The sequence below is a fragment of the Rhyacophila brunnea genome, unplaced genomic scaffold (assembly GCF_057557595.1).
Source record: "Rhyacophila brunnea isolate RB1 unplaced genomic scaffold, BYU_Rbru_1.0 scaffold_12, whole genome shotgun sequence".
NCBI lineage: Eukaryota > Metazoa > Arthropoda > Insecta > Trichoptera > Rhyacophilidae > Rhyacophila > Rhyacophila brunnea.
In genome coordinates, this window is record NW_028232774.1 from 37,420,466 (window position 1) to 37,439,253 (window position 18,788).

General features: G+C 31.6%; 1 protein-coding gene across 1 annotated transcript in view; it reads right to left on the reverse strand.

The window, feature by feature from the left end:
* Positions 1-18,591, reverse strand: part of LOC147078132 (uncharacterized) — a 61,188-nt gene extending 42,597 nt beyond the window's left edge. The window contains exons 1-5 of the mRNA XM_085961234.1: positions 18,473-18,591; positions 14,512-14,568; positions 12,917-13,016; positions 6,822-6,937; positions 4,648-4,777 (exon numbers count right to left, since the gene is read on the reverse strand). Of these exons, the coding sequence (XP_085817360.1) occupies positions 4,648-4,777; positions 6,822-6,937; positions 12,917-13,005 (335 nt within the window). The 5' untranslated portion in view covers positions 13,006-13,016; positions 14,512-14,568; positions 18,473-18,591. The remainder of the gene's footprint in view (positions 1-4,647; positions 4,778-6,821; positions 6,938-12,916; positions 13,017-14,511; positions 14,569-18,472) is intronic.
* Between the last annotated feature and the right edge of the window lie 197 nt (positions 18,592-18,788).

Below are 18,788 nucleotides of genomic sequence, written 5' to 3' on the forward strand. Positions count from 1 at the left end.
CAAAGTTCACAATTGTCCATTTTGTTTGATTTAGAGATATTCAAGAAAAACGTGAAAAAATAAATTTCTCTTTTTTTAATCAAATTCAAATAAATATAAGCTTGCGAAAAACACATTGTTTTCTAAAATATCATACACAGTTTTTGAAATATTTAAACATTTGTCTTGGACAAGAAGATTTTTGACACAAGTTTTATGGACTTGATGCATTTTGGCAATGTTTTTATGGACAAGGTGAATTATGGTAAATCGTGTATGGAACCTGTACATGAAAAAAAATAATTTCTCTTTTTTTAATCAAATTGAAATAAATATATGCTTGCAACACATTGGTGCAACTTACTTTAAACGTTAATTTGATATTGATTGGTACCAAATATCTGACAATAGCTTAACCCTTTGATTAGTATCGCCGCACGTATGCGGCGACACTGTAGTAATCCAAATAGAGTATCGCCGCGTATGTGCGGCGACACCGTTTCATTCGAAATTTTCAATAATAATAGATAATAATAGAATAATTTCGATGTAATTATTATTTACAGACAACACAAATACATTTATCATCAATTTTTAGATGTTATTATAAAATAAATATTTGTTTCTAGTGAGAAAAAAATACGTAAATAAACGCAACTATTACGAACAAAATCTAATTCCGTAAAATTCCTACATCCCCTTTTATTCTCTTTTGAAAAAAAATTTAAATTCTACCATCAGAAACAGATGTTCTGTCGAAGATTCCAGGCCCAAATTGGAAACAACTATGTGTTCAAAATTTTATAAATTATTACGAAAATATTTTTTTATGCATAGCAATTTCAGTTTTCAGTTCTGTTTGGATCCCAAATATGTAGAAATTCATTTATACATATAATATGTCTACAAATTATTATAAAAAATATTATTTTCAAAAGTTTCCAATACAGCTCTATTTTGTTTACATTTAGATAACCAAACGCGGCGGCGCGACAAGAATAAGGGCCATACATGTGTCCCACATTTCAATTTTTTTCACACTTGTTGACAGCTTGATTGCTTTCGGGTCATTAGGTATCGTTGTTTCAATCACTCAAGAGAGATTCAAATATTATGCCGATTTTAGGTAAATCTCACCCTCTGCACAACCCTTAGCAAAATATTTGGATATTATTTAGTTTTTTGCTTGAAGTCGGATTGCATGCATTGAAATTGGATCGCGATAATAATTATTCGATATTATTTATTTTGTGATTTTGCCATTTTATATCTATTTTTTACTATTTTTATTACACAATATATTATAGCGGTGTTTCCCAACCAGTGTCGCGAGAGCAAAGTATAGTAAAAGCAAGGTCAGTTGTTCTCAACATTTTATAAAAATATAAATTTTTATAAAATATATATTTTTATAAAACTATATTACTACTTGCATAGTAAATTATGGTCAAATAAATTGAGTGATTCTCAACATTTCATAAAAAGTTTTTTTTCTAAATAATTTTACCTCAGACTTTTTTCGAATGATTATTATTACACCTATTATAATTATTTTGATTGTATAATAAATTTAATTTTCTACAATTATTATTATTATACTTACTATTCTTATTTTGGTTGGATAGTAAAATATTGTAAAATAAATTCAGTGGTTCTCAAGATTTTATAAAAAGATTTTTTTTTCTAAATTCACCTCATATATTTTGTTCCAGCGATTGATATTCTACTATAATTATTTCGATTATATAGTAGACTATAGCAAACCAGCGGTTTCCATTTTTTGTACTTTATTTAATTTTTTTTCAAATGTTTATTATTATTCTGTTCTAATTTTGATTGGATATAATGAAATAAATTTAGCGGCTCTCAACATGTTATAACAAGAAATCTTCTTCTTAGTGTATCTCACATTTTTTTACATTGATTGTTATTTTGCCCTGCTAAATTTCAATTATGAAAAAGTTGTTCCTGTCATTTCAAAAACCTCTAATAAAATTATGAAAAAGTGTAAACAATAAATGCATAACAATGATAAATAGTGTACTTGTGCAAGACAGAAACTGTTGAACAGACTGATATATTTCAAGTATCTACCTAGGTAAGTTTATATAATAAGACTTTATCTATACCTACTTTCTTTTGCAATATATTGCAATATAAAAATATTCTTTTTGGTGATGAGAGTCAGAAAATATGTTTTACTATATTTTACTATGTAAGAAAAACAAGAGTAGCAAGTGTGAGATAAATTTAGATAAAAAAATATTTTTATAAAATGTACTGCAATTGATTTACTATAGTTTATTACACAATAAAAATAATTTTTATGAGACCTAATTACCATTGGGAAAAGTGCGGGATAAATTTAGAAAAAAAATCTTTTTATATAAATTGTTGAGAGCCGCTGATTGATTTACTATATAGTTTATAACGCATTCGAAATAACTATTATATAATATAATAATTACCATCGGAATAAGTGCAAGATAAACTTTGAAAAAAATCTTTTTATAAAATGTTTAGAACCACTGAAATTGATTTTTATTATGTAATCGAAATATAGTCATAGTATATTACCGCAAACACTGTCTTTTTACTTAGCAGGGCAAAATAATAATGCTTGAAAAAAATTGTGAGGTAAACTGAGAAAAAGATTTCTTGTTATAAAATGTTGAGAACCGCTAAATTTATTTCATTATATTACTATCCAATCAAACTAACAACAGTATAATAATATCTAATCATTTGAAAAAAAAAGAAATTTCTTATAAGTACAAAAAAAATGGGAGCCGCTGGTTTGCTATATACTATATAATCGAAATAATAAATTATAGTAGAATAACAATCGCTGGAACAAAATATAAGAGGTGCATTTAGAAAAAAATATCTTTTTATAAAATCTTGAGAACCACTGAATTTATTTTACAATATTTTACTATCCAACCAAATTTAGAATTATAAAAAATTAAATTTATTATGCAATCAAAATAATTATAAAAGGTGCAATAATAATCATTCGAGGAAAGTCTGAGGTAAAATTATTTAGAAAAAAAACTTTTTATGAAATGTTGAGAGCCACTGAATTTATTTGACTATAATTTACTATCCAAGTAGTTATATAGTTTTATAAAAATATATATTTTATAAAAATATATTTTTATAAAATGTTGAGAACAACTGACCTTGCTTTTACTATACTGTGCTGTTGCTGCACTGGTTGGGAAGCACTGCTATAATATATTGTGTAATAAAAATAGTAAAAAATAGATATAAAATGGCAAAATCACAAAATAAATAATATCGAATAATTATTATCGCGATCCAATTTCAATGCATGCAATCCGACTTCAAGCAAAAAACTAAATAATATCCAAATATTTTGCTAAGGGTTGTGCAGAGGGTGAGGTTTACCTAAAATCGGCATAATATTTGAATCTCTCTTGAGTCTTATTATATAAACTTACCTAGGTAGATAGTTGAAATATATCAGTCTGTTCAACAGTTTCTGTCTTGCACAAGTACACTATTTATCATTGTTATGCATTTATTGTTTACACTTTTTCATAATTTTATTAGAGGTTTTTGAAATGACAGGAACAACTTTTTCATAATTGAAATTTAGCAGGGCAAAATAACAATCAATGAAAAAAAATGTGAGATACACTAAGAAGAAGATTTCTTGTTATAACATGTTGAGAGCCGCTAAATTTATTTCATTATATCCAATCAAAATTAGAACAGAATAATAATAAACATTTGAAAAAAAATTAAATAAAGTACAAAAAATGGAAACCGCTGGTTTGCTATAGTCTACTATATAATCGAAATAATTATAGTAGAATATCAATCGCTGGAACAAAATATATGAGGTGAATTTAGAAAAAAAAATCTTTTTATAAAATCTTGAGAACCACTGAATTTATTTTACAATATTTTACTATCCAACCAAAATAAGAATAGTAAGTATAATAATAATAATTGTAGAAAATTAAATTTATTATACAATCAAAATAATTATAATAGGTGTAATAATAATCATTCGAAAAAAGTCTGAGGTAAAATTATTTAGAAAAAAAACTTTTTATGAAATGTTGAGAGCCACTGAATTTATTTGACTATAATTTACTATCCAAGTAGTTATATAGTTTTATAAAAATATATATTTTATAAAAATATATTTTTATAAAATGTTGAGAACAACTGACCTTGCTTTTTCTATACTGTGCTGTTGCTGCACTGGTTGGGAAGCACTGCTATAATGTATTGTGAAATAAAAATAGTAATAGTAGGTACATAATAAAAAAATATTCTAAAAACTTGTAAATTAACCCAAAATAAAATACTTAATAAAAGAAAATCTTCAAAATTAACTCACTCCCGAGATGTATATTCTAAATATTTAACTCACTAATCAAAGGGTTAATATCAGATATTTGATAGGTACAACTTGATACTTCCGAGCACTGGCCAGAATTTTATATAAATATTTGCAAAATAATTGTTATATTTTGTGTTTTTTTAGACACAATACTTTATAGCCATCTATTTCCGGTACAATATCTCCCAGTGAACTGTGATATGGTCAACTGCATACGTACAAATTTTCCAAATACGATTGACATGATGTCATCATATTAAAAGTTAGAGCCAAGTTATTATACTACAGACCTGTCAAATTTTTTGCCACAAATGTCGCACTGATGCGGTCGTTCTGCCTTGTGGATCACGATATGAGAAGTGAGCTCCACTTGACTGGTAAACTGCTTCGAACATATTGGACATGTAATCTTCTTGACCTCTGTAATTATACAAAACCGAGTTTTATTAATCTGAGTTGTCAAAAGGGTGCTGAAAGACGGTTGACATTCTGCCAATCAATAATTTGCACTGCCCTAAGTTGGTATCATTGAATCAATTAGCAAGATGGCAAATGATTCGTGGTGGATTCTGCTAATGAAGTCACACATGTTGTTCTTCAATGTGTATTTGGAGCACGGACAGTGCCACTGGACATATGGACTAGGCAAAGGATGGTAAATAGGATTTGATTTTTTTTAATATCTGCCTTTTTAGGTCTACACAATTCATGATATAATCTAATTATTTATTTCTTCGGCATTCCGATTCATCAATTTGGGAGAGCCGATGACATTCCTATTCTATACATTTTCACATGTTTGCAAATTTTTCTGTCCAAATAGGATTAGATTACAAATCAATAATTTCAGTACATATACATCAACATGATTTCGCTTTGATTTTATATTTTCCGCTATATATCGTTTTGAATATTAAAAAATTAAATTTTGACGTGTTTTCGAAAACTAGCATGCCACGTATTTGCCATCGCCGAACTAGGCGATTATTTTAACCTACCTTTTAAGTAAAATAGACTAAAGACATTACAAAGTAAAAAGTAAACAGACACATCTCTCGTCAGAATCTACAAGTATGGAATTAAGATTTGTATCAAAGATAAAAAATATCATCATCCGACCACGTCCGATTCTAATAAGATCATATGGGCCTCCACAGAATGGAGGTTTGTATTAAGAGATTTTTGTTTTTACGATAAATGGATGACAACCACTTGCTCAACCTATTACCTCTATACTCCGATTCATACACAAATTGAAAAACAATATGTACTTACCAGACCCAGGATTCCGGCACCCATATTTTTTCACCTATGCCGGATTGTCAGAAATGCCGGATTATTGGATTTCTATAGGAAATAATTCTATCACAATCAAAGTCGGGCAACTGCCGAGCGAACGGCTCTCCGCTCTAATCCGGCAGTTTAATGTGAAACCTGCCGGATTATAGAACAGGAGAGCTGAGTTGCAAAATTCCGGACTATTGGACGTGCCGGATTGGTGAATGCCGGATTACTGAGCGCCTGCTGTATTGTGTTTATACAATTATTTTATTAGGAATTCAGATTTACTTTGTATGGCCGTCGGGTCGGGCCTCATGCATGGACTGTTGTTGTGTTAAAAATATAGATGAATGCTTGCTATGCACGCACCTCGGGACTACAATATAAAAATCTGTCTTTTTTGTGATTGGAACAGCCTGACTCCTGCCGCAAAAGACCAATATCTCAGGTCAATGCATTTACATAAAGCGGCGTTTCTTAACCTTTTTGATCTGCAACCTAATTTAGGGTAATAATTTCGGTTCGCGACCCAAGATAAAATAAATAAAATAGCATGAACTGAAATTTTTTTTTTTTTTATTATTTTGATAAACAGCATTTGATCCTATTAATGTGAACCCTGGCTTCGGATAACCTTTGAGAGCTCATCAAAGTTTGGTGTTATATTAGACAGGCTGCATCCTAGGTCTTCTTCTGGCTGTAGTCTTATTTCGAAATTTGGATTTTATTACACTCAAAGCAGAAAATCCTGATTCGCACATGTATGTTGTTGCAAAGGGCAGTAGAACTTTCAGTGCTTCGTTTACAATTATTTTCATTTTTTAAATTCAACCAAAGAGCACACAAAGACTCGGGGCTTTTGCTAAAAGAGTAGCGAAGTGTTTCGTCACCTTGTATTACACATGAAACGTTAACGTTAAACAGTGTTGCCAGAATATTGTATTCAATACAATATTCTTGCCGGCATATATACTATAAATGCCGTCAAGAATATTGTTCTGTTGAGAATATTTCGCAACCCACTAAATATACCAATCGATCCAATTTTGGGTCGCAACCCATAGGTTAAGAAACACTGACATAAAGGATTCGTTTTACAGACTAAGAACAAAATGAAAAAGTTGAACTTTTCTAATAATCCAGTTTACTTCTCGGATAAGAATGATTAATTGTTTTAACTCACCAGTATGAGAAAGCTTGTGGATCTTGAGCAGACTCTGAGATGAGAAGCGTTCCGTGCAGACATCGCATTTGTGTGATTCTTCTCTCGTGTGGACATTGGCGTGAATGGCGAGTCCCCTACACAGATACAAGCGAAATTACAGCATATACAACGACATTAGATTGTCACATCATGGTTAAGTATAGTCACTTATCAAAATATAATAAATAATATTAGATAAGGTTACTGTAATGGTGAACATGACTAACTTACCTAAAAGTGAGCCAACTACTATTAGTATGTAGAGGTGAACACGACTAACATAGGCTAAAGTGAGCCAAGTGACATTAATAAGTAAAGGTGAAGTAAACCCACCCCTTTTATTATCTTATTACAATCAATATTATCCATAAATACTTTTTTTCTATTTGTTTATGTAATAAACTTCCATTTAATATAAAAAAATGAATACAGTTCCATACAAAAAATAATGTAAAAAGTTCGTTAAACTAAAATCTTCAATAATAAAGTTTCACCATTATGTCACTTGGCCTACTTCACTTCTTGTGGGCTCATAATATGAGAACATATTATGTTCTGTCTCGTTCACTGAACTAACAGCCTATAATAATAAATTAATATATGTGCTTTAAACATATACCTACTAGTATTTTACGTCCATAAAATATTATGTCGAATAATCCATAGAGGGAAAGTGACAATGATATTCATGTTGGCGAAGTGACCAGTGGGGACTAAAACTATAAAGCCTATTTTTGTGTGTCACGTCATTTTGACACTTAAGATCTACATTCTGATACAGGATATTTGTCAATTGAATTAAGTACTTCGAAGAATTATATGACAATATATACAAGAACTTCGTGTGGTCAGACCAGTGGCGAAGGGTGGAGGTAGGTTGTTAAGACCCGACATAAACAATACACTAAACTTTGTCACTTGAACACACAAACATTGAACTAAGACTATATAGATAGTGTATGTTAGATATTAAAACTCAATTAAACCCTGCCTAATCCAAGCCATAGTAGTAGATATTTTATGGATAGAAGAATAGATTATTTATGATTTTTTGTTCAAATAAAATTTATTACAAATTAAAATAATAAATTCAACATGCAGAACCTATATGTTACTATGGTAAACCATTTATAGGGAACAAAAAATGCACATAATATGGGTCAAATGAGGTACGCCGGTTGCTGACCCCTGATCTATATTATTGACTGTTGAAAATTTTATTGCTAAGTTTCTCTTCATCATCCTTTTCGACTTTATACTGCGGAAGTCAATACCACGTAAGGTGCCATCAATCGCTACCGTAGAGCTACATTGCATGAATGCAAGCGTTGAACACATGACATTTTGCACTGAGTTAAATACTACCGCATTATTCCTATTGGAATAATGAGCTCTCTTTCCGAAGTGATTTGAATACCTAGGGTGTATACATGTAAATTATAGATATGTAATTCGCCTCAACACAGTTTAATGTGAGCTGTTGTATCAGAAAGAGAGGGGCGTATAGTATTGACATAAATAAAAATACACGTTGTTCGTGGAGCATTTCACCATGAAGTAAGTAGTACACAATATGTTATAAAACCATTTAGATGCGATGTGTGTTTGCAGACAGTAATGTTATTAGATTCAATAATTTGATATTGATTGTTATCATATATTTGATAATAGCACGTACTTTTGAATCATTCAGAATTCTATAATATATGATAATATGACTGTATTTATAATTAACTTACATACCTGTTTTCTTCTGCCTTTACCTTATATCACAATGGTTTTTTTACATATATTTTAACAGTTTTATTTAGACATTGAATTTACTTCAATGTTATACGGCAATCTGTTTCCGATACAATAGTTCACGGTGAACTATGATACAGTGAACTGCATACGTACAGTTTTCTGGAAATCTATTAACACAGGCTATCGTTAATCAAAGAGCAATGTTTTTTGGGACAGGTGCTAGTGCACGCAATGCTCGCTTGCTATGTAATTATTTTCAGGTCAATACAAAACAAACAGTTGTGCAGTTTGTCTATTATCTACTGAATAGCCCTAAAAAGGGTTTCGAATAAAATAATGTCATCGGTGTGTTCTAGGTAGTCGCCGTGGAAACTTATCCCTAGGTCAGGTGGAATTAAATTCTGCAGTATGAAGTCGAAAAGGACACAACCCTCTCCAGTTAGTTGTGACTTCTAACCATCGTGCGACAGCATTATCACCACTTCTGAAACAGCGCAAAATCTGTCCACAAATATTTTCAATTATTGTCACAGTTTCGGGTGGGAGCCCATAAGCACCCAGCATCCTCCAGCCGACATGCCAATGAACTGATTAGCGTGTGACCACACGTGACCGAGAAGATGTTGGAGATTGTAGATTTGTGTAACTTTACAACGTCGATCCGTCATCACATCGACGTTATTGCCAGGCAACTGAATGAATTCCAAACGGATTCGATGAGTAACTCATGATGTCATATAATTGTAACCATATTTAAAACTATAAAATAGGGTACAATCAACAATTTTTCCTTTCGCCTCTTTCAACAGCAAATGGCACTAGATTATTTTAGTCATATTATAATAAGAAAATATGCCTTAAAAGATAACTAAATGCTAAGAATACATTTTAATCTATAACTATGTGGAATTTTTTATATCATATTACAGTTTATGTTTCCATCCTAAGATTTCATGATTTGAAACTAGCTTAAGTTAGTTATGTTGACCATCAGTCTGTTTTTGAGTGTCCTTTATTTTAAAAACCATACTTTCTTTAAATTTTAATGAAGACATAAAACTATGTATGTTGCGCTGCGCAGCGGTTTTTACATAATCCTATTTTTTCTTAGAATTTAGCCGGTTAACCGCGTAAAATTACCTGGTTTTCAGTTAGTTTAGAAACCCGTGAATACTCGTTTAGCTGGTTTAAACAGGTTTAGAAGCTCTAGGTGGAGGTAGGCTGGATTCGACATAAATAGTGCACACTAAACTTTACCAGTCATACTTATTTGTTTTCACTGAACTAATAATACAATTTGCAGAAGGTGCTGGTTAGTTTTTAAAATTAAATTAAACCCTGCCTAATCCAAGTCATAGTAGATAAAAAAATATTCATTTATCTAAAAAATACCTCCATGCATTAAACCATACATAATTTTGGATATTTTTTATGCATAGAAGAATATTTCTGACAAAGAAAATATGGTCACCTCAGCCATAGTAACAATAATATCAGATTACACAATGGTATGTCTGTGTGCCTGTGTCAACAACTAAATCATTTTATTTTGCATTTTGCAATTTTTCGAGACATTTGATATTTCGCAATGTCAATTTATTTGCAAATACATATATGTATGTATGGTGGGCAGCCTTAAGAATGTACCAAGGTGATGATAGTGCATAATATTTCATGATTATATTGGTTGAGACTTTCACAGTTTTCTGTCATTGTAATTTGTTTTTAGGTTCTTCGTCGACATTTGGACTCATTGCAGAGGTCATTCTCAAGATATCGTAATGTATTAAAATATAATTCTTGTCTATTCTGTTGAAAAGACAACAATTTCAGCTGCTGCGCCAACAGTGGATGTTTTATTCAGAATTTTAAAATTGGCCACATAGACATAGTAAAACGTAATAGATAATGAATTGGCAACAAATTTTAATTAAAAAATCAGTATTTTGAGTATGCTTAAAGTGTGTTAATAAATTTACTTTTCTGCCCATCTATTCTATACACAAGGCTGTTATCGGCGGCTATTGAGGGTCGTTCATCATATTTATGTATTGAGGTGGTTAATTGTTACAATAAGTTAATCGTGCTATGTTTTAACAGCACCTCTCTTGGCAGTGTTAAGTTTTATAGCGAGATAGACAGTTTTTAGTTTCAGAGTGTGAAGAAATATAGGAAAAATAACATGTGTTAAATGATGTTATTTTAATATTTACACATTGTCACGTGTCACATACACGCAATGCGTATTCAATATTGGTAGTATTTGATGACATTCAAGTAGCTCTCTATTTCTTGTGTTAAATGGCTTGCCCCTCATTGAGTCATAAATCTAAACTGCTGTCAAAGTCTTGTTCTATGGCGACTGGCTTTCGTATTTTATCTTATTAATCTATTGCACTCTAATTTTCACAACTTCAAATTTATAACTTATTTAATGTTCTTAAATATGTGGCAAACAGTTTACCTATATCTGTTTTTAGATTTAGCCAAAATGCGTCTTACACCAAAAACGTTTTAGAAACCAATGATATTTTCAACTCTATGGATGTTATTAATGAACATTACATTAATTTAACCAAAAAAATGCACTTTTTTTTAAGTTTAGTGTAGATTGACAAAAGTTTAGATATATATTTGTTAATAAGGAATATTTTCATTGTAATAGTCTTTTGCAGTGGTGGCTCGTGGATAAGATATTTGGGGGTGCTGCGGTTGATTAAAAAAATGTATACTTGGATTATATTTTACTATTAACATCAAAATTAAATATAAATTGTTAATTATTAATTATATTAATAATTAAAATAAAGAACTTTGCATAAATTGCATGTAGAAATAATTTTTAACAATGTTAATAAATCATTATAGCTATATTTCTTTCCTTGCTGTGGCGGGCGTGCTCACGTGCGATGCAGAAACGGCGAAAGTTTATGTATACGTCTATGGGCGAAATACTGAAATCGGACTGTCTGACCCGCAGTACTGATGAAGCTTCCAGCGGCGAGCCCCACTCCCCCCCTCGTCAACTCGAACAAATTCTATCGGAAACGGTACTGTGCAAAATCAAGTACCCAACGCGGTGTATGATAATACTATTGGACATTGGATATATCTGTGCGCGGGCGAGGTTATTACATGCTTAAATCATCAGTGTTTTGTAAAAAGGGCGAATTAACCAAAATGCTATTTTACAGGAGGAGGATTTTTAACTATTGACATTTATTTGTTTATGACCTGTGGATGATTATAAATATCTAACAAGTTTATAAGAAAGCTTAGAAAGAATACTGTCATTATAATAGGCATTATTATATAATATTTTAAATGGCCTAATATGTCACATTAGCTTTTTATTTGTAATTTTAATTAATTTAATTTTAGTCGATTATCGTTTTTAAGTACTTTCCTGTGGAGATACAAATTCGCCGTTTTTATACAACAAAGCTAGTGGGGTACATATTATATTTTCATTAAAATCTCGATTTCGCCAAAATGGTTGATTCGCCCTTTTTACAAAACACCAACGAAATAATATTGATATTTTCATATAATATACATAAATTTATGTATATTATAATATTACATTTTTCTCAATTTGCTTGGGGGTGCTGCAGTTCCGCAGTGCATATGGACGAGCCGCCACTCGTCTTTTGTCAAAACCAAGCTAGCATAACATGATACAAGGAAATATGATCACAGTGCAATACACTGCATTAAAAATTTTATCAACATATTCACGGATACGTAGTTGTTTAAACTAATGCAACTAAAGAAACAAATTAATAATGACAAGTGGGCGCGCTACCAATCGTACCATTGAGACTATGTCAAATGTAAAAAAAATATAGGAAATGATCGTCGGGAAGGAGTAGAGTGAGAGTTAGGAATTTGGCAGTAACGTATCGGCCTATAATGTCGTGGGTCCCGAATTCAAATCCCGGGTCTGGCAAAAAAATGCACATTTTTTCAATGTGTGTTTGGACCTGAGAGACCTAATAGGTTGAGCAAGTGGCTAACATTTATTTCTTGTAAAAACATAAATCTGTTAATACAACTGCCACTCAGTGTAGCCCCTTATTTATGATCTTCTTAGGATACTATACTATACTATACTTCTTAGGATATATAATAGCACCAATCTCAAATATAAATGAGAAAAAATGTGAATTCCAGCCCTAAACCAACAAACCGCAAGCATGCAACACTACAAACTACTGTACAATGGCAAACCATTTTAAATCACAAATATAGATTAGGTACACATTATTTTTAATTGATTACTGTATAAACGGGGTAACATTGCGCCATGAAATTACATAGTTAATTACCTCTTGGAGGAATGCCCCTTGCCACATGTCTGACAGACATGTGGCTTTTCTTTCCTGTGCGTTCTAAGATCGCTCTTTGAACTGGACATCTCTGCAAAATCTGCAAATGTATTATTATAAACAAATGAGGGATAACAATTGGCACATGAAATTGAATAACTTCATTAAAAATTAGTGAAGATTTTAAAATCATGGGCAACATTAGAAAATAATATTGACATCCGCAATTGCTAACTAAGGTTTTTAATTAACGCGCAATTTAAGTCTAGCATTAGATTTTTATTCAAGCAATGCAATAGAGAGAAAAAAAATGACAATAACTTCAAAAGAATCCATGCAAATTTTGATTATACTGTCATTCGGTAATACCAATTTTATTTCATAATTTGTTGGTTGAAGGGGTACCATACACACAAATTAGACTATTATTGACATATTATGTGTTATCGATCTGGCGCCTTCTGTGGGCTTTACGCCTTCAACTTACAACATATTATAAGAATAATTATTGATTAATTGAAAAAACTCATGGGAAACCGGAGACTGACAATAGAAGGCTATACAAGTATTTGGAAACATAATCCCAAAGAATACTTGATTAAACAAACCCAAAGATGGCACCCATACGAATGCTGAGCTCTGTAAATAATTTAAACCCAATATAGTTAATGTCTTGAGGGCGCAAAGTCTAGAGATCCGCGATGGATCTTGAGCTCTCCATAAAGTTTATAAAAGAATCCCAGTAGGCATTCGGTCCTTGGGCAGCTCCAGGATTAAATGAGCTGATAACATCAAATTAAGAGAGAGGCTGAGTGTGTCGACTGGAGTAAAAGAGCTCAATATAGAAATTCCTATGCAGTCGACCATGGACATGAATGTTCTGTAGCGCCAGCTTAAGTAAATAAATAATTGAAATTACATATTATAAAATGACTTTACAATTAATACGTTCGCAGACATGACGTCTATAAACGTCGTATTCTGTAAGATGTGATATGACAGGACGTCCATTGACGTCCTCTACTGTGGAACGGAATACGAAACAACGTTTAAAGAATTCGTATTTTGGATTAAAACAATATGTTCCTTATCTACTTGTGTCACAGTGTGAACATATTTCCATTAGATAGTGTCGTATCTTAAAACTTCATTTCTATATATATCTAAATCGAAAAGTTAAAAAATGTAAGAAAACATTCTTAATACAATAATTTCAATTATGTCATATCACTAACATGTGTCTGTGAATGTGTTAAAAAGAAATTGCGAGACAGTCAATTTTCTGATAAATCTAAATAAAATAATAAGAAAAATAACATAACTCTGATGCCACAGTTCTAGTTTTTTCATTAGTCATTATATTCTAACGCCACGCAATTAATTTCTCACGCTATATTGTTGACAATATTGCATATGTAAAAAAAATTATGAATAATCAGTAATTTCATCATTGCTGAAACACAATTCTCACGTATATTGTACTCATTGAAAAGTGTGTAATTCAATATATTATTATGTGACGAAGATAAAAGCCATTGTCGGAATAGTCAGTTGACGGGGGATCCTTCCTTTAAGTTGCAAAGAGGTGTTCTTACGTTCATTCCGGGATATTGGATAGGCTGTTGATCATCCGGAATGTTGGCATCCGGTTGCTGAAAGAAATATTAAATATGCCATCATTAATAACATTGGAAATTATATTATTTAGAACGGTGGTTTTCAAAGTGGACAAATGCGTTGCGGGTATTTGTATAGTGATCGTTCTACATGTAAGTCTGAATGTTATTGATATTAGATTATCTAAGTTACAAAGACTACGTTGGATAAGCTAAATTGAAAGAGTGTGAAAGAAACCTACAGGCAGACCCCAAAATGTGTGCATTAGTGTGGGGGGGTACTGAAATAGGATTGAAAGGCCTGGAAACTGGAGAGGATTGACGAGGAATAGAAATACGTAGGGGACTCTTAAAGAGCAGGTCCGTTAGGCCGAATTCTGCATTGGGATGAAGCGCTAAGAAAAATATTTTAAAATAACATATGTATTCTATAACCAAAATGTCATGGCGATGTATGTAGTGTAAAAGACAGGAGTGTGGGTCATGCTGTAGATATATGTGAAAGAGTGTGGGAATTTATAGCTCTGCAGATCACCACTAAGACATTTGCAGGCATGATACAATGGTAGGGCTATAAGTAATTTAATGACGTGATGGGTTTCAGGGTCGAATCCTGGATCTGACAAATTCACATGTTATTTTTTAATATGTGTTTGGACGCACAGTGCAGATTCAGTGGGGATAATCTGTAGTAACAGATTTATTTACGAGAAATAGTTGTTAGCCATTCGTTCAACCCAATAGGCCGTTGCACTGGATAAAATAAATGCACATACAATACAAAACAACATGAATTTTTTGACCAGCCATGGGTTCGAACCCGAGATACATCGTTTCATATTTATACAACAACGGCTGCTCTATGTACTAGGCCAACAAGGTTAGGGTCAATGAAAACGTGTCCGGAAATATGTACGTATGCAATTCACCGTATCACGCTTCACCGTGAAATGTTGTATCGGAAATAAATGGTTGTATATTCAAGACCGTCCAACCTCTTTGGGTCGTATAGTACTGAGATAAAATTCATGTCTAAATAAAACTTGGTACTTGTCGATTTACAGGAAACCACAGCAAACAATTTTTGAAAATAGACGATATACTGGATTATTTGTTAAGTGAGGTTAGGTTTTCATTCTTGAATTCTGCCAAAATCAAAGATGACCGTATAGTATACGGTCATCTCTTTCCGATAAGAAGGCTCACGGTGAACTGTGGTACGGTGAAATGTAATACGTACAATTTGCATGTAACCCAATGAAAAAGGGTAATGTAATTAATGGAATCAAATTATCTTTGAGAGGTCTTTATCCAGCAATGAATTATCGATCCAGGTTGATGATTACATGAACGTCTTGGAAAATGCCATTAAATATAGCAACATAATAATAATGCACCGAGTCACTACTACCTATGTGTCATCTATTCAAAATAGCCCATAGCCAATTATAATAATTTCATAGATTGACAAACTTATAATAATATACTCATGATAAAGTAAACTGTCTTTTAATTACTTTTAAAACTGTGGAAAAACAAGATAACATTATATATTTATTATTATTATTATTAAAGAGAAAGTTTGGCCTTCAGAGAAAGCAATAACTTGCAGGGCTTTGTCAATATTAATAAAGTTATACCCCGTTTACACGTGGATAGATTTACTGTGCACAGTAAGAAAATGTATGGGGAAACATGTATTATCCTGCAGTTGGCAAGATTGCGTGCATGAAGCATACAAGTTTGGAAGCTTCTGAATTGTGTTGATTTTTTATGCGCAAGTAAGATCTGCGCCTGCGCAGTAGAACGATAATGGCGAACCTGCGGTAAAAAAACGAACTACTCATTTTGAAGTTAACCGATTTTCAATACGTCCTGTCAAATAGTAGTATAAGATGACAACATCGCGTCTCGCTTACTCTTGAAAAATGAGATTGGAGAGACAGTCAGCACTTTTACGTGTTATTGTCATGATAGTTTAAAATAAGCACTATTACGGACAGTAATTCCATGCACGTGTACAGGCGTTTTTATATAAAATATCATCCATCTAGCTGTAATATTATATGGTTATAGTGCCGCAGATGGCTGCATGATCTTTTATAATCTTTTTTTTACGAAAACAGTTTATTCTATGTAGACAATTATATTAAATACCTTTTTCTGTCGGCGCAGATGCTTTTCAATCCAATAATAAAATTGTAAATTTAAAATTTGGTATTTTCATACATTTTGATGCATCATTATCACACACTAAGATTATGTTAGGTTGGGGTAGGTTAGGTTAGACGGCTTAAGCGTCGGCCTATAGCGTTGTGGGTCCCAGGTTCAAATCCTGGATCTGGCAAGTACACAATATTGTTTTTCAATTTGTGTATGAGTCAGAATATGGACTTAATAGGTTGAGCAAGTGTTGTGTATGAGTCAGAATATGGACTTAATAGGTTGAGCAAGTGGCTGACATCCATTTTTAGTAAAAACAAAATCTGTTAATACAAACCTCTACTCTGTGGAGGCCCATATGATCTTATTAGGATCGGACATGGTCGAAAAAAAAAAAGGTTAGGTTGGGTTTAGTCTAAAAAGAAAGTTATACAAGCTCATGCGGGTATCTGTGGCACTATTACCTATTATATTGATTGCTTTTGTAATCCATTATTAAACAGTTGTAAATATTTGATTAAAAGGTAGGTAATTGTGCCGCAGAGGTGGCCATGAGCTTTTATATTTTTTTTTCGAAAACAGTTTATTCCATGTAGACAATTATAATAAGTACCTTTTTCTGTCGGCGCATCAGCTTTTCGATTCAATAATCGTTAATTGAAAATGTGAAATTTTCGTACATTTTGATGAACAATTATCACAAACTATGATTATATGAGGTAATATTAGGTTGTGGTAGGTTAGATTAGGTTAGATTAGGTTTGGTTTGGTCTAAAAAGAAAGTTGTAAAATCTCATGTCCACCTCTGCAGCACATTTACCAAAAAATAAATGCAAACAAACCTAACCTATAACTAACAATCAACAATAATTTATTTTGCATTCAATTGTCATTTTTACAAAATAAATTACTGTTATCTATGTTACATTAGTATTATATTGATAATAAATTAGTTATGGTTAATAATGCCTGCACTCAGAAAGAATAAAGAATCGAAATTTAAAATATAGAATTCCATAAAATGACAGTTGATTGTTTCTCAATAATTGATGTAAGTCATTGGTGGAATATTAAAATGTGGTAAATTGAATAATTATGTCCTAATTAACTAGGTACATACTAAAATTAAAGTTGATTGTATAATATTATGTAAAAAGCAACCGTTTCCATGAATACTTATTTAATCGTTACATTAATGGTATATCTTTAGATATTTTCATAACAAAGGTATAAAATATTCTAATTACGGCCTGTATAGCAATGCTAAAATTAAAACATCTTGTATATCAACATAAAAATGCATTGTCTACTAATTAAAACCAGTTAACTAGTGTTGTGTCGGTTGTTTTTGTATAACTAGGCCAATATCTTGACCAGTCAGTATTGTCTCACCATCGAAATGAAAAAGTGATAAAAGAATTTGAACAAGCCATTCTTATAATAGATAAAGCATAATCTGTATATCTGAGGTATTATGTGTAGGGAATCAAAGTTGAGAAAACTTTCATTTCTATATCAGGATCATGTCAAAACCATACAAAAGCGTCTAAAAACAATAAATATAGATTTCATAAGGACTTTAATTGGTAACGATTTATTCCGTTCTGGAATTATTTAATAGTTGAAAATGTCCAGTAATTACTCATAGTGTGAAAATGCAACGTTTCTAAGGAATGTTGTCATGCACCTTATACAACTCGGCAAACATGTTGTTTACTACGATTCCGATAGTTTATCCGAGCATAGGAACATGTTAAGCAAAAATATAAATACAAACCTTAGTGTACGCACTCCATATTCTTTTGAAACAAATCAGCAACTTATTATGGGAATAAATTCCAATTTACGCACAGTTTGTAAACATAACCTGACGTTCGGAAAAATTCATTGTTATGTACTTAAAATCGTTTGGTTATCTTTTATCTGTCAATACCATTGCTATATTTAAAAATATTTTTTCGAATGCCACTTTCTTTTACTAGGCTATATTAAAATAACGGCTTTGGTCGATTTGAACGTCATTGGTTCTATGAATTTAAAATGAAAAACTCATTTATCTTTTACCAAATTGACTGATGAGGATGTATTTTGAA